Raw genomic sequence first — 25,000 nt, 5'->3', positions numbered from 1 at the left:
AGCAGATGGGTAAAACACACGTTCCTATAAATCTATTCCCTGAATAAGAGACGTTTCTAATGTTACAGCGCCGGCGTTTTACTGTCCGGCGTGTGCGGAGCTGCGTGAGGCTGAGGCTGAGGTTGCGTCTGCCTGGGTTTGTGCGTTCGCGTGCAAATGCGCGCGGTGGTGTTTTGCGCGGCGGAAACAGATGGCGCTCAGACCTTTGTGTGCGATTGAGAAATCTCCTTATGTCTTTCCTGGCGTGACGAGTGTAAACACACAATGTTGCACTGAGAGAAAAATACAGATATGGCAAGAGACGCCGAGCAGTCAGCGCTGATCGCCAGCAGATTTATTCCCAGTGATCTACTGCTCTTACTGCTCTGCTCACTCTCTATTATAATCAGCCCATGAATTTATGACGCTGGGACGAGGTAGTGTCATGGTGATGAACGCTAATGTCATAGTTTCACTCATCAATTATTACACAGCATCTTTTCATCTCAGATAGGAGAAATATGATGGACTTCATGTCCTTGTGATGAAAAGAAAATGTCTTATGTTAACACTAACTTGTAGCTATCAACATTCCTCAAGTATTTATTAGTCTGAATGAGAAACTACAAGATCCAGTATTTATATTATTATGGCTGCAACACGGAGAATGAGAATCAAATGATGCTGACATTATTGGAACCTTTAAAAGGACTATTGCAAATATGCAGCCTCAGTTAGAACTGGACCCCGCACTCATCGGTGCACTGCATCATCAGAGGAGTGAGTGGGAGGCGATGAGAGAGAGAGAGAGAGAGAGCGAGAGAGAGAGAGGAAGAGAAAGACAGAAGTCCAAGGGGACGCACTGGTTGTGGTGCTGCTCTCTGCCTCCTCTGCTGCAGATGGAAATAAATAAGATGATGAAAATTAAATCTGTGTGTGTGTGTGTGTGTGTGTGTGTGTGTGTGTGTGTGTGTGTGTGTGTGTGTGTGTGTGTGTGTGTGTGTGTGTGTGTGCGTGCGTGCATGTGCGTGTGCATGTGTGTGAGAGCTGCAGGGCGTGCGTTTGTGCGTGCGTGTGTGTTTATGGGTTTGCCATAGGGCGTTGCAGCCATACGTCTTGCTGACAAGCGGGTGGGGTTTGATGGGACATGCTCTGCATACCGCTCCATCTGGCTCGAGGAGGCGAAGGGATGGAGGGAGCAGAGGGGGCGACTGCGCCTGCATACCAACACGGCCCCCTTGTTTCCCTGCGCACTCCCTGTGAATCCCGATGGTGCCACCTGTCCCTCATCTGCGGTCCCCATCACGTCCTCCGGTCGTTCTCTCCACTTCCGTACGGAGCATCCTCACGAACCTCCATCACACCAGGCCCGTATCGCTCCATCTACTCCATTACCTTCCCGTCCCGCTCCCTCTCTTCACACATTACTGTGCACCGTGCGTGTATTTGTGTGTGTGGGTTTGACTCACCTCAAGGCACCATTTTGCATTGACATCGTGGACATTACTTTTGAATTCGCCCGCGTCTCGAGGCCTCAGGGACTCAGGAGTCAGCTCCCAACGCCGTGCGTCTAGATGATATGTTTGCCTGTGCGTCTGTGGAACAAGTGGGTCAGTCTATATGCGTTTTCCCATTTAACTCCATAATGAAGATATCAGCGGCCTCCTAATACGCCGCCGCCGCAGCCTGAATTGTGTCACGGCCAACGTCTCTGAAAAAATTCTCCCAGCGTGATTGAAACCCATTGTTGTTTTGAAAAATGGGATTTGGCGAAGTGAAGTACCCTCGAGTGGCATATTACCGCCACCGTTATCGCATCATTTTCTGGGTCTCCAACTGTACGATCAAGGTGCACGCACACACACACACGCACACACAGGCAGTTGTAGCTTATGAAGTGTGTAATGGAGATTGTTTGACTCTGTCTCCTGATGACAGTCTTTGCAGTCATCGCAGTCTCTATGAATAATCTCAAACACCAACATCAGGCAGCGTTGCCCCCGTTTCACTAGGTGATTTGAATATAAAATGACCTCGTTGCTTCGCACGTGATGATGAAATGCACGGGGTTTTGATATAACGCCGTGTTTTCGCCTTGAGTTGTGGGTTAGCACAGTCCTCTCTTAACATATCGAACTCCTTCTCGGGGACTTGGTTCCTTCTAGATATCGTTCATTGCAGCAACCTTGTTTCAGGCGAGTGATGTAACTTGCGTGTAACCTTAGAAAAGGCGTGTATCACAAGTCAGCGGGGGGATAAAATCTCCTTTCTTTGAGCTCGTCTGGAAGAGGGTAGCAGCGAGAGGGAGAAAAAGGCGAAGAGGGAAAGAAAGAGATATTTTGCAAACATTGAGGATCACGTAATCATGGCCGATGCGAGCGGGTGATGCAAGCGTGAAGACATCGGTGTGAGTGGCAGGTAGTTGTCCAGGGTTCTGCCTCATTTCTAGGATCACTGCGAGTCAGACGCATGCAATGCAACAGGATTAAAGAAGTTACAAACAGCCACATTAAAACTTTTCCATTTTGTTTTCACGAATAACTTTTAAAGTGTATTCAGAGAGACGTGGTTGAAGATCAACGTCTTATAATAAAGACAGAGAATCATAAGCTTTAAATGTGGTGACTTACCACAGATCAGGACCCAGTGGGTTCAAAGACTAAACACCTTTGTGTTCAAATGAAAGGATGTTTCATCTTCGGAGGTGATTAAAGAAGCCTGACATGTTCAAAAGACAGATATTTGTTACTACATCACAGGTCTAACGTGATATAATGAAGCACCACTACAGCTCCGCATCTGATTGTCATTTGGGCCAAATGTTATACTAATATTTAGACCAAGAGCTTCTTTATGATGCTTGGGATGAACACAGGCACCAAGTAGCTGTTGTCAGACATGAATCACTGTCATCCATGGGGATGATCATCAATAGCTTTGGCACCGAGTCTACACACGTTTCGAGAGGCTCTTCTGTTCCTTTACAGCTAATTGCTGCCTCTCCAACAGGCGTCGTCCTCCTCTACAACCCATTAACTCCTGGACGGCGGCGCTTCTGAGAAGTCGTAAAGTGAGTTAGGCAAAGTCAAAGCACTCACGCGTCCCCATTAAGCCTCCGCACATCGATACCTGTCCGGCCCTGGAACACCATCCGCCGGCTGGCCGCAGACCTGCCACTCTGCCGGCAACATGTAACTGATGGGGCCGTAACAGGGCCAATAAATGGACATAGGCGCGCATTAAGTTCAGCCATTAACTTTTAACAGACGTATTAGACTGGATCAGATGCCTGACTTTGTTTCCAAGGTTGTTTAAGAACGCTTGTTCATTCTGAGCTGAATTATGCATGAGGCAGTCTGCATTGTTCCACCTGGTTCTGCCGCTGTGCCGAAGCCGAGGCTCGTCTGACGGTTGCCTGTCATATATTTTTATTTAAAATACACAAGCCCCATGTGCTCACACGGGTGTGTGTGTTTTCAATAATACGCTTCACTTGTGAGATGCGTTTCTATTTTCCCCAAGACTGGATAAATGATTTGGTGGAGATGGTTTCGCTATTGATTCCAGTGGCATAGTAGCTGCTGAGTGACTGGGCGTGTGCGGCGCTCGCTGCTTAGCGTAAGGCCATTTGTTTGATTCCGCTTTGTATGCGTCGCGGGGCTCTCCATCAAACGGGGGAAGAGGCACGATGAGAGAGGAGCCGAATGCGATTCCGCGCTAATTCGTCCTCCATCCGCCGTCGTCTCCACTCGAGGGATGACTTTCAGGCGGGTCGACGACGGAGGAGCTCAGGCGTCTGCGCGTCACACGCTGCTTCACAGTTTAGTTTGGATATAGTTTTAATTGTTATTACCCCAGTAATGCTCTAATCATCTGACAGAAACCGCCTGCACAGTTTACAGAGTGATATTGTATCATTTGCGCCCGAGAGAGCGCTGGCGCTCACTATCTGATCTGATTTACTCCATCCATTTCCCTTCCTGGCCTCGCAGATTAAGCTGATTAGGACGCGATTTGGATCCTAATGCGACGTGCTATCTGAGAACGGATCGTGTGAACCGGGCCAACGAATACCACACAATTAGAAAAGACAATATACAGAGGAGCGGGAAGCATGAGCTCAGAGCGGCGCTGAAATAGAACGAGTACAACCATGTGCGATGCGGTGACGCTTCAGGACTCGGAGTCTGTTAACTATGTGCGTGTCGGGCCTTCACTGTTTGTTTGACTGGAAAATGATGAATTACCTCAGGTCCTGTCACCCACACACCGTCTTTAATGACCTTGTGTTTTCATAGATCATGTTTTAGGCTGGCGTACAGGAAATGACAGCTGATGTTTTCAAAAGAACAGACAATCAGACGGACGCTGTGTGGAGAAGCGTCTCGCTGTCTTCACATCCTTCTTCCATTCTCTTCTTTCCTAATCTCCTGCTGCTCTCATGCTTTTTCCCTCCAGTCTCATTCCTCTTCCTCCATTTCTAGGCCGAAGCATATATTTAGGGCGAGCCACTAATAACGTATACAATCATTCTAACAGTGGGATTCAATAACCTTTTGAATCGGGGCCCAACCCAAAGACGAGGCCCAGCCCGGTACCTCAAAGGGCATGGTTCTCGCCCGCCTCAGTGCGTGTGAGCGCTGGGAGCCAGATCTGCCCAACGTTCCCAGTGGCTTTATCAGCCTCCGCCGCCCGCGATGGCACCGCGGCGAGGACGCTGACCTCCGCCTGGGAGGACGTGGGACGGGGCTTTCCAGGCCTTTCCTTTCCGCTAAAAGGGTCCGTCTGTTTTCCCAACGTTTGGAAGCTGCTGTCGAGTCGTAAAAATCGCAATTTCTCCTCAGCCGACCGCTGAGGAATATCCTAATAGCAGCGTGTTCTCTGCTTTCGCTAACGTCACAGTTGTTCCCAGCAAATCTCCAAAGAAGCTAATTAGCATTCCTGAGCATGTTGCAGGTCATAAAGCTTTGAGGTTTAACCGCTTCCTTTTCCCGACTTCTCAAAAAGGTCAACGGGTAAATTGGCGTTTGGCGGCGCTCGCGTCAAGCGTTAGCGCACGCGGAGCTGCGGCGCCCGCTCTGATTTGACTCTTGCTGACACCTCCGCGTCTCCTTTGCCAGGCGGCTAAGGCTGAGCTAGCGTGACTAAAATCCTTAGCCTCGCCGCGCGTCGGCCACGGTGCGGCTCGAACCCGGGTGACAGGTTTAGGCTCCGCTGTCTCCCCACCCCCGCGTCGCCGCTCCTCCCTCCACCTAAACCGAAAAGTAGCACGTGATCCTAATTCCGCGGATCCAAGCCGTCGTCAAGGAGGGGCGCCAGCGTCTATGTAGCTAGCAGGCTACACGCGTACATACACACAAGTGAAGGCCAGTCATCTTGACGTTGGGTATTAACATTATGTAACAGCGGAAGCAGAATCACATAAGGATCTTAGGGGACTTGTCAAGAGAATGTCTCCTCCCTGACTTCACTGAAGTGAGTGTGTCACATACTTTCCTGGTGAGTAGAGCTACTGTACATGTTCCCAGGCTCACAGATAATACCTTGTTTCTCTTGCAGCTCCTCCCTTGACTCCAGCAGTCTGTTGACTTAGTGATACGCCTGCAGTCGAAGCCGGTGGCGCCTTATTGCCCTTCTCGTACATTAGACTTGGACGGTGTGTTGAATGTCTGCGTGTTCGTGTGCGTCGCCGTCATCAACGGGGGAGGAGGGGGGGCGGGACGGCGCAGATGCTGGAGGAATGAGACCCGCGCTCGCTGTAGATTTACGTTCGTCTCTCGGCGTCTCTCCTTTCCCTCCCGCTCCTTCCTCATTCGACAGCCTGAGCATATGCATCGGTGTCACCGCGGCAAAAAAAGAAAGCAGATATATGACGTTATGAGCCGTCTAGCTCCAGATACAGCCCGTCTGCCACAACCGCACAGACAACCTTTGTTATCTAATTAAATCCCGCTGCCTTCTTCTGCGAGCGATTATCCCGACCTTTCCCGGCACGCAGATGTTGAATTGCTTACTGGGACCAGTCTATTTCCTGAGTTGCGCCATGTTTGACTTGTCGCCGTCCTCTTCTCCCTCAGATCGCACTGGGAAGCGCTCCACCATGCCCGACTCACCTGCGGATGTCAAGACACAGTCCAGGTTGACCCCACCCACCATGCCGCCCCCGCCCAGCACGCAAGGAGCACCGCGCAACAGCTCCTACACCCCCACGACGTGTGAGTAACAGCAACCGCAGACGCAGCGGAAGGAGCCAATCGCAGAGCAGGTCCCCGGAGGGAAGCCGTCACCGAGGCCTCCGTAACAAGTTGCATTGAGCTTTATCCAAATCCCAGTCATTCCCAACAACTTCTCAGACAAATTCATTAACACCCACGCTTACAAGCCGTTGGAGGTTTGCCATGATGTTCACATAGCCCATGACAAGCAAATTACACCCTAGTATTCACTTAGAAGTGCATACTTAACCACTTGCATGAAGAGCACTAGAATCAAAGAATCAAAGGCCCTGTGATTCCGAATGCTCAGAGCACTCAAGTCTGCGTTGCTGCAACAGAGGCATTATTTTGTTCTTTCTCCTTCTCATTCTCTGGAATGCATTTCCTTTTCCTCCCGCTTTTTTGGTATTATTTTTTATCTCCGTCTCCCCCGCTCTCGGCCGCGAACGCACGGGCTTCGCAATTAACGCCGGGGCCGGCGCGCGCCGAGGGAGGAAAAGGCCCAGCTCTCTCATTACACATGCCCAGGGTTTAAACAGAGCGGCGCGCTTTGATTCCTGCCCAGCGTAATTGTTACCAGATGCCGTTTCGAGCGTGCCGTCCTCTCTTTTGCAGCGGCGGCGTTGGACGGCGGCCAGAGGGGGAGTGAGTGGCTCGCTAGTCAGACCCTAATCTCATTAGAGGCAGAGCTTTGCGCTGCCGTGTATCCCTTTGTAGCCCGGCTCCCCCCGTAGAGACCCGCTGCCCCCGTGCTCCGGCACAGCGGGGGGTCACGCTCGCTGAGGCCGCCGGAGAATGTGTTCTTCACGCCGCCGCCATTGGAAACAAGTGTTGAGAATGAGAATCATTTCAAGCGTTCAGGTTGTGTTGTGTCCCTTGTTGCTGTTTGCCCTCGCCGATTCAACGCTGACCCCCGTCTTGTGCGTCTCGCTCCAGTGACCAACGGAAGCAGCCACTCCCCGACGGCGCTCAACGGCGCGCCGTCGCCTCCCAACGGCTACAGCAACGGGCCCAGCTCCTCCTCCTCCTCCTCGCTGGCCAACCAGCAGCTGCCGCCGGCGTGCGGCGCCCGGCAGCTCAGCAAGCTGAAGCGCTTCCTCACGACGCTGCAGCAGTTCGGCAACGACATCTCGCCGGAGATCGGCGAGCGCGTGCGCACGCTGGTGCTGGGACTGGTGGTGAGTGGGCGACCTCCGCCGGTCACGATCAATGCATGATGAATACCCTGATGGGACATGTCTGTGCTCATGTCAAGGCCGTATCGCAGTGTTTCATGTGCAACACATTTGCAAATGTACAGATTTGAGGAAATCTGAGGATAAACAGGGGAATTCTAAAATAGTGATTCAGTGCAGTGCAAAAAGGGGAGGGGGAGAAGGAGGATGGAGGGATTTTTTTAATTAGCCACACAGAGCATAGCCTCCTTTTGGCTTCGCCGTGTTTATTTTTCAGCGCCTTCGTATGCACACGCCTCTCCTGTGTCCTTTTGCCTTCCATTCCTCCCCCTCCATCTCCCGCTCGCTCTCGCCCCGTGTTGCGCCGCGTCTCTCCGTCCCTCCCCCTGCCTTATTGAAAAGAGTGACACCGTTAATTAGGTAGTTGTGTGCCGGGGAGCGGGAGAGAGGGAGACTCGGGAGGCTTCACTAGCTGTCAGGAACAGCCCCTACGCAATCTGGGCGAACAGATGTAAGGCTGAATGAAACAAAATTCAGGTCTGGGAAATAACGTCGAGAGTGTGGGGAGGAAAAGTAAAATAATATCCGTGGGTCTATTTTTTTAAGCTTGTCTGTCTCGCTTGATTTTCTTTTCTTTGTTTGTATTTTTCCTGTTTCTCTCTCGTTCTCGCTGCTTTTTGTCTCCCTGGGAAGACTTGATGTGGAGAATTAAAACACAACCACGGGAAAAACAAAGGCAGAAGGCGGAGCTTGTTGGGGCGTTGGAGGCCGAACCTGCGTGACCTACGTTTGACCCCCCGCGGCTCAAACACACACATCAGGCCTCTGCATTAGTGGTCACGTTGTGTGTGAATAAGACAGCTACTGGTTTGGCACTGGGAGGTAACACTGGTGCTGGCAGCAAACAAGATGCACTTCTGAGAACAGTGTGATCCTCCTCCAAACAGCGGCGCTCCGGTTACCAGCGTCCTGTGATATGTCACTATTAGCTAATGCACTGCGGAGAAATGAGCTCATGAACGGACGTGTGTAAACGTGACACAGGAGTGAAATGGGAACTGAGCCTTCATCCAGTTCATCCGCGACCAAAGGAGCTAATCAGTGGACGCTGACGACCACCAACGCTCATTTGCGCTGAACGCACTCGAGTCCTTCGTGTGTATTTGTTTTGTTAATGGACGACGTTGTGTGTCTTTGTTTTCCCGTGGCTCTTTTCTTGCCGCGGTCTGTCCATGTGCTTCCCATTAGACAAACCAGAAACATTTGCTCCAGGCGGGGATATAGCTTAGTTTCCAATAAGTAATATTATCACTTAATGCTTTCCACATGGATTCACGTGTTTTTTTGTTTCTCTCTGTCTCTCTCCTCCAGAATTCCACGCTAACCATCGAAGAATTTCACTCCAAGCTCCAAGAAGCCACCAACTTCCCGCTGCGACCCTTCGTCATACCCTTCCTGAAGGTAGAGATCTAAATACTGAGTTCCTCCAGGTTTGTCTGCCTGAATCACCAGATCTGGAGCACATGACATCTGGCCAGATCCAGATGTGCACGCTTGTCCTGATGCTTCCCTGCGTCTGGTGTCTCCTTGTCCAGTCTTTTTTTCCTTCCTCTCACCCTGATTCTATGACTCTGTGATAATCCATAATAAAAGCTGTCTGATTCTAGTTTCACATTGTTTAAACTGGAAAGGTTTTTTTTAAGACCCTTACTTAACATGCTGGAACGGAGTGTGATGAATGCGGGTTTGGCACCGAGACAACCCCCTCTTTCATGCGTTTTCCTTCCCAGCCTCCTTCTACTCTTTCTCTCAGTCTCGTTTTGTCATCAATACCTCATCCCTCTAAGCCACATTCCCAGCAAGCATTTCCCATTTTCAGCCATTAGAGAGGTGTATTACCAGAGGAAGGGGGCACTCCCTCAAGCATCCAGCCGTACCACGGGTTCGGCCGATTTGTCATCGGGCGCCTTGTTTTCAGGTCTATTCCGGCCTGGGAGGTAGGAATGGAGAGGGATGTGGAGGCGTGTGCGCTGCATGTCTGCAGGCTGTGAGGAGCTCACGCTGTCTGAGCGCCAGACTGGTAGCGCGGTTGTTTGTTTTGGTAGCCAAAGATGACAAATGGGACCGTAGTTCAGATCCTGTTATGGGGTCTCGCCGAAGAAGATCAATATCAGAGCAGCATTGAGAGATGGAGACCAGGGACAAGTCTAACATTTACACAGAGCCCATTTGTTTCTATTACACCTCGGCTGCACAAAGGGCTCCTTAACTTTTTCTCCCGTCTCTCCGCTCGCTTCTCGTCTCGCTCTTCCCGCTGTTCCCCGTTAGAACAGCTGTTACCGGTGGCCAACGACGCGAACAGCGACTCGCCCGCCCGCGCCCTCGCTCTCTCCTCCCACGTCGCTCACACCTTACTCCTTTACTCCTCTCCTCGCTCGCCCCCTTCGTTGCTCTCTCTCTCTCTCTCTCTCTCTCTTTCCCCACGTCCTCAGCCGTTCGCTGCCTCTGTCTCTCTCCTGCTCCCGTCCCATCCATCCTCCCTCCTCTCCTTCCCGTCTCCTCTCCTCACCAGATGGTAAGTGTATCACTGGGATGGCTGCGGAATCAAAGATGCAACTCTTTTTTTTTTTCTCCTCCGTTGCTCCTTTTCTGCCGTTCTCTCTCCCCAGTCTAATTTTAGTGTCTTCCCACTGCGGGGCCTTTAATGCCAGCCACCATATGGTAGGGGGGAGCGCTTGGAGGTGTGGGGGATTTTATAGGTGCACTGAAGCACAGCTGCAACAATGCGCATCAGGGCTCAGAGTTTTTCATTACACTAATGTTAGACCGAGCCGACCCTCCATCCTCCTCACTCCCACCCAGATCCATTCAACGCTTTTCCCCTTCTCTTAATACTAAACCACAAATTGGTTGGGACGCTTTACAGGAAGGATGCAATCATAAACCACACAGCGCCAGTGACGTTATGTGTTGGCGGGACGCCTGTCACACGAGACGACGGGTTACAAAGTAACAATGTCTCTTTGTTTACAACTTAAAGTTTGCTCTTGTTTCAGCTGTCAAGTGTTTTGTTTTCTGCCGTGAGACGGAGACATAAACACGTTTAGCCGAGGAGAGTGTCGGGACGGGGAATAATAGAAATAGGACAGGATCCACTCGCAGGAACCAAGTCACCTAGATTCCTCCGCAGCCAATTACGCAGAAACAGAAAGTTGATGAAGTGCAGCGTATTTGGAACGTGGCAGATCCTGAATCGTTCCTTTGGCACCGTTTGACAAAAATGACAGATCCGGTATTTTCACAATAAATCACCCCGAGCAGATTTAAGCCTGGCTTCTGAGCACCACTCCAAACCTTTGCCTTATGCATGTGCAGATGTTGGTTACTGGAACTACACAGAAGCAAATCGTAGTAGTTTATCATGTGAAAAATGAGCCGCTCTCGTCAGCGGCCTGCATTTCTTGACTCAGTCTTTTTGTTAATGCATCCCACCTCTCTGGCAATTAGGATGACCTCTAATTAATGAAAGATGAGTTCGCTGGGGTCAAAGCAATCTTTCTTGAGAGGGTAATTATGATCATAAACTATTAACGGGCCATTAACTTGGGCAGGTACCAGCGCTTGGCATTTCTTTTAATACAGCCAATTACTATAGAAGGGTGTTGTGTGTGATTATTAAACATAAATGCCACAAAACAAAACCATTGAAATATGTTTTGCACTTGGCACAGATAAAAGGGGATAAAACTAGAAAACGGAAAGAGAGGGGAGAAACAAAAACAAAGCAGGGCTCAAAGAGATTATGTTATTGAGGACAAAACAAAGATTAACAGACCAAAATCTTCCAGAGACGGTCCCTCCGAAGGCTCTTGTGATGTCTCTCGCCAAAATAGCCGCCACTCTCATTCTGAACCTGCCTGATGCAACACTTTCATCTCCTTGCTTCAAAATGCAACCCATCAAGATGCCTTTGAAGTGGATGTTCACATACCTGCGTGATCTTGTAACTTCGCACAAGAAAGCAGGCCGCGGTATTATGTCCGAGAGATTGAAATAGCTGCTGTTTCCCAGAAAAAAATGTATATTTAAATATACCATGGAGAAGGTGTTAATGGACTCTGGGTCACTGGTAGTGATGGTGGTTCAGTGGTAATGAGCATGAGACGTAGACGGAATGGATGTATTCTTACCTCATATTGACTGATGCTTTTGAAGTGAAAATACTTATATTAGTGTCATATTTCACATATATATTTTTTTCAGTGAGTGAGTGAAACTTTCTTTGAAGTGAAGTGAAGTTTGTGTTATGAGATGTATTTCATATTCTATGTAACGTCATATAAATGATAGTTTACACTGCACATTTCCTCCTAAATGTCAGTGTAGATGTGCTTGTACTACTCCAGAACACCATACATAGTGTTGCCTCGCGCATGTCTAATCGCTCTGTGCTGTTCCCATCTGTAGGCCAACCTGCCACTGCTCCAGAGGGAGCTGCTTCACTGTGCCAGGCTGGCCAAGCAGAACCCGGCACAGTACCTGGCCCAGCACGAGCAGCTGCTCCTGGACACCAGCACCACCTCGCCGGTGGACTCCTCCGAGCTCCTGCTGGACGTCAACGAGAACGGCAAGAGACGGACGCCGGACAGGTGAGCGCCGCCGCCGCCGCCGCAGAATGAGCCCTAATGGTTCGGAAACGCTGCACCGTCGCGGGATCACGATGGGTTTTTACATTTGCCGGCTGCAGACATAAAAGGAGCCGAGGCTCCTCTGTTATTTCAGCTCATGCATAAATCCCTTTGAGTGCGCCTGCATCCCCACGAGCCCATACATTAATCCACAGACGCAAGGTGAGGCAACACAAAGCAATCGCTCGGTGCCGTAATGTATGTATGGGAAGTGTCTGTCAGTGCGCCACCGGGCCTCATGATGTGCTCTGTTGGACATCTCTGCTCCTGGCTTCTGCTCCTAATGGGCCAGAACTGAGCAGAAGACAGCATGGGGAAATAGATGCGGGTACACACAGACACGGGGAGCAAAGATGTGTGACAGATGTGCCTAAATGAAAAGTGTGTAGGAACGGCGTCTCTGCGTATGTTTGGGGTTCCTGAGTTATGGTTCGCGTCTGTGCTCGGCTGGCTGTGTGAGAAGAGGAGCGCGTGGCCGCTCTCTGTGCATCAGTTCAACCCCCACCCGGAGCCGAATCATTACATCCATTTGTTGTCACGGACTTCGGTAATGACTCAATGTTCCTTGCTCTAATGGACAAGCACTGAGACGTGCTGTCCAGGACCAAACAGCACTGTAAAAACCTATAGTCCTCTTCCGAGCAATGCTTCCCATCACGGCGAAAACAGAAACAAACAAGGCTGACACGAAGTTAGTGAGTGTGTGAGTGTGTTTAGGACTGGGGCCGATTCCCATGACCGTGAGCTTCATTTTACGCAGAATGAACACGCATTTTACCAGAAACTACGTCTTGATTTTAATGCATTTCCTCCAAAAAATGTCTTTACAAAGCAATTTTAACAACACGCATCTAAAAACACTATTATATCTGCACAAATTCATGCAAACATTATTGAGCATTTCTTAACATCTTGAAAAGATGTTAGTGAGCAATTTTGTTTTAGTGCTTTGTTGTGATTTTGTGCTTGTGCTGTAAGTACAACGCGTGCACGGTCTTTTGATATAAAGATTCGTTCCCAGGAGTCTGAAATTTTATTACAGACAGGGGAGATGAGAGTGTACTTTTTATATTTGCTGAGGGACAAAAATGCCGAACGTGATATTAATAATTCTCACCTCTCTTGTCCCCCAGCAGTCAGATAGGCAGACTTTTTCTGTAATACCTGCATATTTGCAGGCCGTCTGGTGCATAGGGGAGTGAGCTTAGGGGGAAAGGTGTGTGTGTGTGTGTGTGTGTGTGTGTGTGTGTGTGTGTGTGTGTGTGTGTGTGTGTGTGTGTGTGTGCGTATAAATGTGAGAGACAGAGAATATAAGGATAGAGAGAAAAAGTAAGTAGGCATCAGTATTCAGTGAGAAATTGTGGTCTGTGTGTGTGTGTGTGTGTGTGTGTGTGTGTGTGTGTGTGTGTGTGTGTGTGTGTGTGTGTGTGTGTGTGTGTGTGTGTGTGTGTGTGTGTGTGCCTAGGGAGATGGGCTGATAACACATACAGATGAGGCTCCAGCACCAATACGGCTTGCTAAGCACCTCTGCTTTCTGCTTACCTTTGCTCAGCATTCTCGCTTTCTGCCCTGTGTCAGAATATCGGAATTTGAATTGGAATCCTTAATTACGGACAACAATGCACTGCATCCTGATTAATACCATGAACCGCAGGACCCAGACCAGGAATATCACAGTGCAATATGCACATGAGATAAAAGTAGCTGGTGGTGCAAAATGACTGCATGTTCTGCAGTGGCTCACAACAAACCTTATTAACAACACATTTATCTGATCTGTGTCTCTTTATATTGTCAAAGATTTATGTTTTTACAATAAAACCCTTTAATTAAAATTTAAAAAGAGAGATGGCATAATGACCCCAGGAAAGGTCAGACAGGGATCGTCTTTGATATCTTTCTAAAATGCTGTTTAATTACCTTTGGAGGCAAAGAGATTTCTGTATTAATGTTTTATATAATATGATATATAAAGATCCAAATCAATAAATATGTTTATCTGTTTATCAGAACAGTATTCAGAGGTCAGGGCATTGCCTCTGTGCATGTCAATTAGCCATTTATTTATCTACAGGAGGCAGTTATGTGTGCACACATCAGTGCATTGTAAAGATTACTGTGAATACGTGTGCACGCGTGCAGCGCCTGTAGATACAAACACTGTGGAGGCAGGAAGGTGGTGGAGATGAGTGTGTGTTCGGGGGAAGGAGAAGAATGGATGGATGAGTCGAGGGAGGCAGGGAGAGACGGACGGATGGAGGGAAAGAGCATATGGAGAGCTGTGGATGAGCATTAGGAGCCCATAAAAACAGCTCATTAAGAAGTTCAATCTGTTCATCGGAGAGAGAGATGGGGAGGAAGAGGAGAGGGAGCGGGAGGAAACTGGAGGATTGCAGATAGCGGGGGGAGGTTGGCAAGATTTAACTGTGAACTGACAAAACTGGGAACTCACAAGGACACACACGTGCAAGCATGCACACACACACACACGCACACACACACACACACACCTGGCCACATTAATCTTCTGAAGCAGGCTAACAAAAATCCACCTGATCCCCTGGAAGCCACTTGTGTGAGCACGCTCAGACTGCAGCGGCGTGTGCGAGTTTACTACAGCACAAAGGCGACAAGCGGTTGTTGTGATATCACGGTCTGAGTTGGGGTTTTGTGTACAATTCAATTAATGGAAGATAGGTGTGATATAAACATCCCACTGATTTACTGTGTGCTTGCTGATCTTTTGATTTCTGTTTACCTTCCCATTAATCAGTTGAGTCATAAGAAGAACTGTGGTAGTCGCTGGCAAAGTCTCTTTGTTAGCACAGTTTTTGTCGCTTCCAATAAAACAACTCCGAGCGCATCGCTGTGTTTTCGCCCAGGACCAAAGAGAACGGCTTCGAGCGCGACGGCAACCTGCACCCCGACGTCCACCCCAGCAAGCGGCCCTGCACCATCAGCCCCGCGCAGCGCTTCAGCCCGTCCAACGGCCTCTCCTACCAGCCCAACGGCCTGCCTCACCCCGGCCCCCTGCCTCCGCAGCACTACCGGCTGGACGACATGGCCATCGCCCACCACTACAGAGACACGTACAGACACCCCACCTCCAACCACCGGGAGGTCCGGGAGCGAGCCAGGCCTATTGGTGAGGACATGTGTTTGTCAGTGTGTTTCTGGGTGTGTTCATTCAAATTCTGTCCTGAACGTGAGAGTCAAAGCTATTACTCAAGAGGAAAAAACAACTATAATAGCTTTACATCAGTTCTCTATACACCAAGATCAGAAATGGTCATTATGATGATAATCAACGTCTACTCCAACCGGTTAACAGCCGGTTTGACCATAAAGCCTCACAAACAAACTAACCGCGGCTCCCTGAGAGACGTATGAGCGCACAGCAGGAGGACATTGAGGCCCGGTACCAGTGTATTAGAGACATTTCTTTCTGTGCAGACCGAGGCCTGATGAAGCCGTAATGACGACTTTGCCTCTGTTCTAAAAATAGGAAAGACATTTACCATGTCTCGCTTTGTGATGGATGTTTATTGGACTAGAAACTCAGTGGTTTGAGTCCTGCCCTCAGGATGGGAGAGAGATATGGAGGCTGCAAAGGAAAGGGAGAGGTGGAGGGACAGAAATGGATAGGGCGAGACTGCTAATCAGGGGCCAGATGAAGTATAGATGAAAGGGGGAACAAGTGAAGGGTGGAGCAATTTTTGCACCCATTCCTTGTGTTTTACTGACTTGCTGTTTCTTTTGTCCGCGTGTCTGTGTTTCTGGTGTCTTGCAGGAATGCACACAGGGACCAGGCAGGAGGAAGTCATTGACCACAGGCTGACAGACAGAGAGTGGGCCGAGGAGTGGAAGCACCTTGACCATGTAAGAAAAGTAATAACATTTTTATTACTATACCTTTTAACCCTGTCTCTGTAAGTAACTGAGGTGATCCAGGTTCTTCTTCCAGTCACTTTAAACAGGAATTGACATTGTGGTAGAATCACGTTTTATCCACTCTCCAATGTATATTTTGTGAAAATGTGCATGTGCATGCTTCCATGTCGTACGTTTGTAATATTACAGCACAAGCTCACAGTAGAAAGAGTATTTACATGCTCATCCTAACTGTGAGTGACACATTTCTTCACCTCATTGTTGTTGTTACACTGTGAAAATGGAAAGAAATATCCAGCTAATCGCATCATGTAAATGTTTTTACTGTATAATAATGTCAGATGTGATGAAGAGTAAAATGTAATCTGATGAAGGCGTTCAATGCTTCAGAAGTGAGGATGTGTCTCCTAAATATAGATCTATTGTTCTACTACACATGACAGCAGCATGCAGATGAGCATAATGATCCACGTAACATGTCCTGACAGATGTTTGATTTAATTGGGACCCGCGCCGTATTCACTCAGTTTCAATGAATCCATCACGGTCTATTTGTAAACTCAGCGCCGTGTCCGCTCTCTGTCCTCCTCAGCTGCTGAACTGCATCATGGACATGGTGGAGAAGACGAGGCGCTCGCTCACGGTGCTGCGGCGGTGCCAGGAGGCCGACCGCGAGGAGCTCAACTACTGGATCCGACGGTACAGCGACGCGGAGGAGCTGAAGAAAGGCACCACTAGCGGGCAGTCGAGACAGCAAAGCCCAGCAGCACAAGAAAACTCAACATCAGGTGGGCTTCGCTTATATTAATCCTGATGCCATGCTTCTGTCTACTCAAGATACTGTGGACTGACTGTGGAGTCCCTCAAGGTTCTGTTCTAGGTCCTCTATTGCTCAGATGTTTACATGAGGACTGTACAACATTATTTTGTTGTAACACACACTAAAACACAAGCTGATCTGTGTTTTCCATGACTCCCCAGAAATTCACAGGGAGCTGCTGCATCGGCCTGTGTCAGGATACGTCCCTGAAGAAATCTGGAAGAAAGCTGGTGAGCACCACTTTCATTTCCACCATCACTGTCTCACACTCATTTTTCTTTATGTTTGCATTTTGAAACAAGTTCATAATTTTCATAATATGTGAAACCACAATAACCTCCTCACATCTGTGTGTCTGAACACTCTTATAAAACTATTTCTATTTGGTACAGTGGGATGTTAAAGCCCAAATTTCACCAGTCTGGATACTTATGAAGGACATGAGCAGCTAGTTTTTTTTTCACTTTTTGGCCACCACATTAGTACTGTATGATAGGAATTGTAACTAGCAGCTGCAATCACTATTATCACTGTATGAAGAACTGAAAGAATTTTCTGCCGAGGGTTTGATGCCCGAGGAATTCGCTTTGTATTCACCGTCAGTGATACAGTATATCTGCTTTTTAAAGCCCTGGGAGAAAAGAAATTGTCCCCTTGCTTGACCAAGCATGATGTGTGAGATACTCAGAACAAGTAATATGCATTTAAATTGAATAGAGTATCACCGTCGGGACTCGGCCTGCTCTCCAGTCCTCTTCTCCCCTCGCCAGCTTTGATCGATCTTCCATCTAAGGCATTTGGTGTGTAATCGCAATTCCATGCACGAGGCGAATATCACACAACGCCATGGCAATTTCCATGACTTCAGGCAGCACAGTAGGTTAAAGACAAAACCACCCGGGTTTAAGAATGCACCTCCAACGAAATGGAGAGAAAGCACTTCTGTCTTTAGAAAAGTAAACATTCTGTCTACTGCTGCAAACAGATTTAACATTTGTATTACAAGTGTAATTTGTTCAAGGAAATAAAGTAAAGTGAAGCGTATTTGTCAGAGTGTGTTTATCTTTTGTCTGTAGGCAAAAACGGCGCCTCTTTCATTCGCCTCATTCTTCTTAGTATTGCTTTCTCTTCAGTCGGATATATTCTGGCTGAGGAGAGACTGATTTAAATGTGACCAGGGGAGAATTGCAAAACAGGATTTTTAACACAATGGAGTGCAGCGGTGAATACATCTGTTTGAAATGGGCAAAATGTTTACAGTTGGTGATAAATATTCAAGCACCTTGCGCGGTGTCCTAGCGGTTTTCCACTTCCCGCATCGCACGGGCCTCTGGGATCACAATGGAAATGCATAATTTAAATATAAATTGCCTGATTTGCATATACAATTAGTCAAGTTACCGGCTTGATGGGAGCAAACAAAAAGGCCTCCTTTTGCTTTGACGTTCAGTTGGAATTCGACCGCTTAACACACGCGCGGCGAGGTTATTCATTCCACAAAACAAGTAGAAAATAACACACTGGTCCGGCTCAAAGGAGCGTTTTCCAAATAATTGTCTGGAATTAATTGACTCATTTTCCTGTATTGAGGTTATTTTTAACTTTTTGAATTTGAATATGAGAGACTGGCCCATTAGAGGATCCAACTGATTCAACATGTTATACTCACTGTGAAAATAACAGGCTGGTTAGAGGCACGTTTGCACATTCATCCAAATATGAATTCAGAAATCAATGAATGACAACTACTCATTACACGTTGTTAATATTGTGTTTGTTTCATGCACATTTTTGTTGCATGCTTTGAACTTCAAGCTTAGAATAATGAATCATAAGAATAAATAATCTGATTATGCTTTTGTGTTATTGTTTTTAAAAGTATTGTTTTAAATTAAGGCAATTTGGTCTAAATTGTTTTTTTAGCACGAACCAACAGACTAATTTATTAAATTTAATTTAAGCTAAATACTGTTTTTTCTGCTGATTTGTACTTGTTTGTTTGAAAAATTGTTTAAATTAATAAATAAAAACTAAGCAGCAGTGACTTTTTATAAATAACAACTATTACGTCCCAACTACAGGTGATATAATACGAACTGCATTTCAGGTACGGAAGGCTTGACTTCCTGTGTCTCCACAATCTTTCCAGAAGAGGCAGTGAATGAGGTGAAGCGACAGGCCATGTTAGAGCTGCAGAAGGCCGTGTCGGAGGCCGAACGCAAGGCTCACGAGATGATCAGCAGCGAGCGAGCCAAGATGGAGCGCACGGTGGCCGAGGCCAAGCGGCAGGCGGCCGAGGACGCCCTCTCCATAATCAACCAACAGGAGGACTCCAGCGAGGTACAGCAACAAACACTGACGCGTCAGAATGCGTCGGCATCTGGTTCGCTGGTAATTACATAGTGTCGCCCTTGTGTTTGTACAAGCAGTTATAAAAGAATAAAATAACAGCAAAATGTCAAGGTCAATGACATCTAATTAACCTTGGCCTTCAGTCATCCAGCAGCAAGTATTTTTATTTTTAGTGGAAGTAGAAGCGAGCTTTCATTTACTAGTCACCGCGGAAGTTTAATTAATTAGGTGAGCGGGAACCACGGCTCACGTCTGACGTTAATTGCAGGAGTGATGCCGATGACAGCGAACCAGCTCAGAGAAACTTTCAGAAGCTGTTTGCAACCTTTCCCGTGTCTCCTGCTATGAGCGTGAAGCTGCTGAACGTTTCCCTGTGGCGACAGAACGTATTGTTTGAGAATGCAATAAAAAAAGGGACGGGCGTGGGATTTACCGCGTGCCTCGTGTGTGTCTCGTCAGAGCTGCTGGAACTGCGGCCGCAAGGCCAGCGAGACGTGCAGCGGCTGCAACACGGCGCGCTACTGCGGCTCCTTCTGCCAGCACAAGGACTGGGAGAAGCACCACCACGTCTGCGGGCAGACCCTGCAGGCCCAGCAGCAGCAGCAGCAGCAAGGCGGCCAGCAGGGGGGGGGCGCCGCGGGCCCCGAGACCCCCGCCCCCGTCAGCTCCTCGGCCTGCACCCCGAGCAGCGGCACCGGGAGCCCGGCCGCCACCCCGCCCGCCGCCACCCCGCGCTCGTCCACCCCCAGCACCCCGTCCTCCTCCGCCCTGGACGGCACCGCGCGCTAAGAGACTGACGCCGACGGAGCCGGCAGCATGACTGTCTGCACTGCCTTGCAAGGATGCTGAGCTGACAGAATGAGGCAATGCTTCTGTCTGTCTTACAGCGTAGTCATAGGAGGAGGAGAAGGTCCATAATCAGGTCATATTGACTTACCATGACTTTAAAGAAACACAAAGATATTCTTTGTTTTGAATGAATGACTTTAAACTCTGACATCCTTTTATTGTTACCCTTGCTATTCTTGTTGTCCGTTTGTCATTGTGCCTGTTGCTGTTAATGTTGCTGTCATTGTAGATCCGGTTATTTTCTCCTGTAAATACAAAGAGACTGAGCAGAGACAAGTTTATCCGACCTCCCCTTTATTCAATGTCTTTATTTTCCATCCTTGAATTAACACTTATTTCCTTCCTGTACCTGGGACACAAGACTCCTGAACCTCAAGACGACGTTTTACCAAACATAGGGACATGATGGAAGGCATGGACGTTCTCGTTGAAGGAAAACATTTGGTCTGAAACCGCTGAAACATGCACAGACGGATGGATATATGAACACGTTTCCTGCCTGGAGAGGGACGGACTGAATCTCTGGTCCACAGACCTCTATGAAATGGGCAGATGTGCAGCAGATTGCGAGCAGAGCCAGCTGTTCAACCAATGCTTTTTCCCTCTCACTTGTAATAATATCCAGGTCAGTGGGCTGGGAAATACAAATCCGTCTCCCTGAAGGATGTAAAAGGAAGAATTCTTGGACAAGGTACAAAACTTTGCCCGCTGCACATACGGAGGATGTACTGACCACAATTTACGCGCGCTTGCTTGGTGGGTCACAGAAGCTCTCGAAGGAAGTGAAGTCATCGCGAGACTGTCAGCGCCTCGACGGCGGCCACTCAGAGCTGACGGACCAACATTAGCGGACTCCCCTCCTGTCTCAACTCTGAGAAACATTCTCATCTTTCTTCGCGTTCTTATTCTTTCTCTGTAGATGTCATAGTGTTTAAGACTTCCGTCCTGTGGTGTCATCAATGGTTATTTATTGTATATGTGTTGGACAGTTGTGACAACGCATAGTACTTCAACCCGTCACAACTCTGAGTCCCTCCATCATCCTCTCTCTCTAGCTGGTGCAAAAAGAGACAAAAAAAGAAGTGTTATGTTTTTTTTCCCCAAGCTGCTTTTTTCTCTTCTGTGTGTAAGTGGTAGATCCCCGTAGTTCTATGAGTTTCCCTTTGTCCTCAAGAAAAGACACAAGCTATATCTCAGAGCTGCTACTTGAGTCCGACCCAGATCTTTTCTGAGTACTAGCATGTTGCGCGGAATGCTAACCTAAATGTTTTATACTAGGGACATAAATGTATTTGCACTGTCACAGAGGTTATTTCGGCATGCTTCTTTTCAGCATACTTGTGTTGTCTCTATAGAGCCATAATCCATCAACCATTTTCTATGTAGTGATGGCATCATGTTTTTACATTTACCGGGATGGAGTGGTTGGAAAATGTAAAATCACTGAACCCGCTTTTTTTCTTGTCGACATGCTAACGAAAAGCGACCATAATGTTTTTTAATAGTTACAGACAGTGCATGCACATTATTGAACGTTTGGTAAATATTTGTTATTTTATAGAAAAGTAAAAAAAAAATTGACCCAAAAAAATTTTAAAAATGCAAAAAAACCACAAAACTATTCTAACAGACTAACTTTCCAAATGCAGAGGTGTAGACTCCGATTGACAGCTTTAACACTGCAAGGCACCAGGTAACACACAGTATTAACACTAGAGACACACAAAAACACCAAAAACAGCCAAAGACTGACACCAAGGACCAAAATCCTGATTTAAACAATTTTCAGATGAGGTTTGTTCTCACAGACATTTGGTTATTTATTTCTGCAGTTTCAGTATCATGAGAGTCGTTTATTTTGCCAGTTGCACTCATCTTGCGTTGTGGAATGAGAAGGTGTGACTTTACCCATGATGAACATTTCGCATCAGTGTTACATTTTAACTGGAGCAATAATGACTCATTACTTCGGGTTTGAAGAATCATTTTTGAAGAAATCTATGAGATATTTTTTGATCTCATTTTGAACATTTTCTCATTACACAAATGTCAGATTTAGTGTCCTCCTCAGCTTTAAGCAGTTCGATCCTAAAGAGGTGAATGTGAGACTGGGCTTTTGCATCAATGCCATTTACAGTTGTTTTATATATTTATATCAGAGTATGTCGTTTTGGGGGAATGGATAATCAGTAGCAGTGTTGGAAACGTTCAATATAAATGAAACAGACCTCTCATTCACAGTAAGAGAGCACTTACCCTGACACACACTAGAGCTCTTCACCCCAAACACCTTGGTGCTACAGCGCGTTGCAAATTCTGACCTCAAGTAACAAGTGGAGGCCCACAAAGGTTCTGGGCGGTTTGCTCCCTCTATACTTCCTCACCTCTCCCTTCTTGTCTAAATAGACTACACCTGCATTCTTGACTCTAAAGGGTTAAACGATCCAAAAAGGTGTCTGACACCGTACTTGCGACTCCTCAGAAGCTGTGAAGAAGCAGCCAAGCTGTTTCAACACTGGTGTATTTGAAAGTATACATCAAATAACGTGTGTTCATCATTATCAGGGCAAAACCTGGGTGTAAAAAACAAAAAAAAGGATAAAAGTACGCAGACATTAATGACTCTTTAAGCTCTATTTTTTCTTTCTTCCCTCCTCTATGTGCGTTTTGCTACAAATTCCTCTGTGGCAAACAAGTCTCACTCTACCTCCTACAGCACGATAAGAGCATCAGTCGCGGCGCTGATACTGGTCTAGTTGAAACCAAATGGGCACAAGAGAACAGGAAAATTTTTAAAAATCCCAAAGTCAAAGCTCATACAGCTGCAAAACCATATCACTACTTGGTAACAATGCAGACCTCATAAATAAATGACACTTAAATTAATACAAATGAGAAAAAAAGAAAAAACGTTTGTTATGTTCATTTATGCCTGTGGCGTTTCTCGAGTACATCAATGGTTTGAACAGATTTTAAAAATTGTGCTACTTTTAAAGAAGAGCGTTGTCGATTCCTACTTCGACAACAAGCAAAGGTCACAGCGAAGAAATGTTGTTTCTCTCTCGCTTTTTTTCTCCCGTTCCCCCTCCACCTTTTTCTCCTCTTCTCTGTTGTGGAGACATGCTAAAGTGCTTGTTGACCTGTCAGCTGGGGTAAAATCATAAAATGGGAGGGGAGGGCGTCTACAAATGGAAAAAAAACAAATAAAAAATGAAGGCTATAAATTTAGGCATGCCTGTTTTTCACGAAGAAAAATGTAATTTAAATTTCCTACTTATCAAGAAATGGGTGGGGCCGACTGTGAACACCTGAGGCCGTAGCATTCATTTGGGGCGGGGTTGACTTCCGGGGATTGGGGTGGGGGGGCTGCGTTCTCTTGATAAATTTTATTGTGAAATTTTAAAAAATGCTCAAATGATTTGAAGTTGTTGTGCAATACTTAATTGAGACATGAAAACCACAGGTTAGTGGTAGGCTGACACTGAGCGGTCTTTCCATCGCTTAGGGTCAGTGTCCTCTAGAGAGCTTTCCAGTCTACTATGTCAGAACTGTGGTTTCTTGTTGATTTTCTTTCTTTTTTTGTTTCTTTTAATAATTTTTTTTGGGCTGTAAACTATGATCTGTCAGTCTGTGAAACTTTGCAGTATAATTCTGGTATTGTTGTTCTCTTTACGGTGTAATAAATATGTTAATACCTGCCTCAGAGACCTGAGACTCATTTTGCATTCAAGAACGAAGGTTGTGTTTTCCACAGACGTCCACTTTGAGATGAGGCCAGTAGAAACTTTAGAGATCACTGATAACCACACCCGTCAATTTATGAGACAACTTTTCAAATTTCAAATTCCATAGGAATGCAGATGCATGGACCACGTGCTTCTGACACCACTTCAGGCAAACCCACAGCTGAGAGAGATGATGTTGGATGTCAGAGAGCTAGGATCAGCTAGCCTCTGTATAAAACCAATGACAGTGAAGCCATGCTGTAGCTCTGCCTTTTCTGTGACCTCTCCCTGCCGTATCTCCCGGAGGTTGAACCACTCTGGAGCTGAAAAGCTCAGGAATGACTTGGATCGCTGTGATATTCCTGCCACATTCTTCCACATAAAGTTCATTGTGACCATGGACTCTATTCTCCCCCCTCATCCCTTTCTCTCTTCCCCCATCTCGCTTTTCTCACTCTCTCTTATCAAGCCAGGCAGAAGCAGACAGCAGCTTGAATTAAGCTCTGGTCGTGGTGGGTGGGGGGGGGGGGGCGGTGGGTCTGCTTGGAGCCGATAACAATACAAAATGGATTTTCTCAAACAGAGAAAAACAGCTGTCTCCATTATTTGAATGCTTCACCTTTCCCCGCTCCATTAATTGGCTCTTTGATCATAGGCAGAGGTGCACAGTGACTGATAAGGAGTAGGTTATTAGTAAAGTAGCCTGAAGGACCGGGAGGCGGCCGGCCGTGCTGGGCTGCAGGAGATGAGATAAAGGCGTGGTAATGCCGGTGAGCGATAGGGCCGCGCTGTCTGGCCCTCCTGCTCCGGCTTGGAAAAAGAGCAGCAGCAGGACCAAGTGTGATATAACAGCTAATGCCGGATTGTGATTCAGCTTGTGGGGGATAGAGCGTGGGATTTGATTCCACTAGGCCTGCTCCTTTAGCAGATCTCTCTCTCTCTCTCTCTCTCTCTCTCTCTCTCTCTCTCTCTCTATCCTTCCACTCGGTCCCTGCCTCTCTCACACACTCTTACAAAATCAAACTGTGTGACAGGATATTACCTGTGCTTTTCATATCAGCCTGATATATGATAAAAATGTCAGGCCTTTTCTAGCCCACCAGGAAATGGACTAGAAGGAGGGGGGGTGGCGTTAGCCCGTCTAGGACTTTTCCAGAGAAGGGCGTCTCCTTTGATGTGGCGCTGAGCTAAATTCACTGCATTAAATCTGATGGAATTTCCAATATAAGCCTGTTTATGTATTTTCTCACATCCACGGACAAGGGGTGATTTGCCACACTTCTCAGCAGTGGAAAGGAATCTTCAA

The 25,000-nt window shown here is 47.3% G+C and overlaps 1 protein-coding gene across 11 annotated transcripts in view; it reads left to right on the top strand.

Moving 5' to 3' along the window:
• Positions 1-23,674, top strand: part of runx1t1 (RUNX1 partner transcriptional co-repressor 1) — a 60,835-nt gene extending 37,161 nt beyond the window's left edge. For 7 of the 11 annotated variants that reach the window (XM_055512760.1, XM_055512759.1, XM_055512752.1 and 4 more), the window contains 10 exons: positions 6,057-6,194; positions 7,131-7,372; positions 8,741-8,830; positions 11,837-12,018; positions 14,940-15,202; positions 15,848-15,945; positions 16,541-16,736; positions 16,930-16,998; positions 18,876-19,108; positions 19,580-23,674. In XM_055512760.1, coding sequence (XP_055368735.1) covers positions 6,057-6,194; positions 7,131-7,372; positions 8,741-8,830; positions 11,837-12,018; positions 14,940-15,202; positions 15,848-15,945; positions 16,541-16,736; positions 16,930-16,998; positions 18,876-19,108; positions 19,580-19,909 — 1,841 coding nt within the window. In that variant the 3' untranslated portion in view covers positions 19,910-23,674. Of the gene's footprint in view, positions 1-992; positions 5,479-6,056; positions 6,195-7,130; positions 7,373-8,740; positions 8,831-11,836; positions 12,019-14,939; positions 15,203-15,847; positions 15,946-16,540; positions 16,737-16,929; positions 16,999-18,875; positions 19,109-19,579 lie in introns of those variants that run through there. The other 4 variants (XM_055512761.1, XM_029166206.3, XM_055512755.1 and 1 more) reach the window with 4 other exon arrangements.
• The last annotated feature ends 1,326 nt before the right edge of the window (positions 23,675-25,000 follow it).

The sequence above is a fragment of the Betta splendens genome, chromosome 11, assembly GCF_900634795.4.
Source record: "Betta splendens chromosome 11, fBetSpl5.4, whole genome shotgun sequence".
In the NCBI taxonomy this organism is placed as follows: Eukaryota; Metazoa; Chordata; class Actinopteri; order Anabantiformes; family Osphronemidae; genus Betta; species Betta splendens.
Note: the sequence above shows the minus strand (reverse complement) of the source record. Positions and strands in the feature narration are given on the sequence as shown.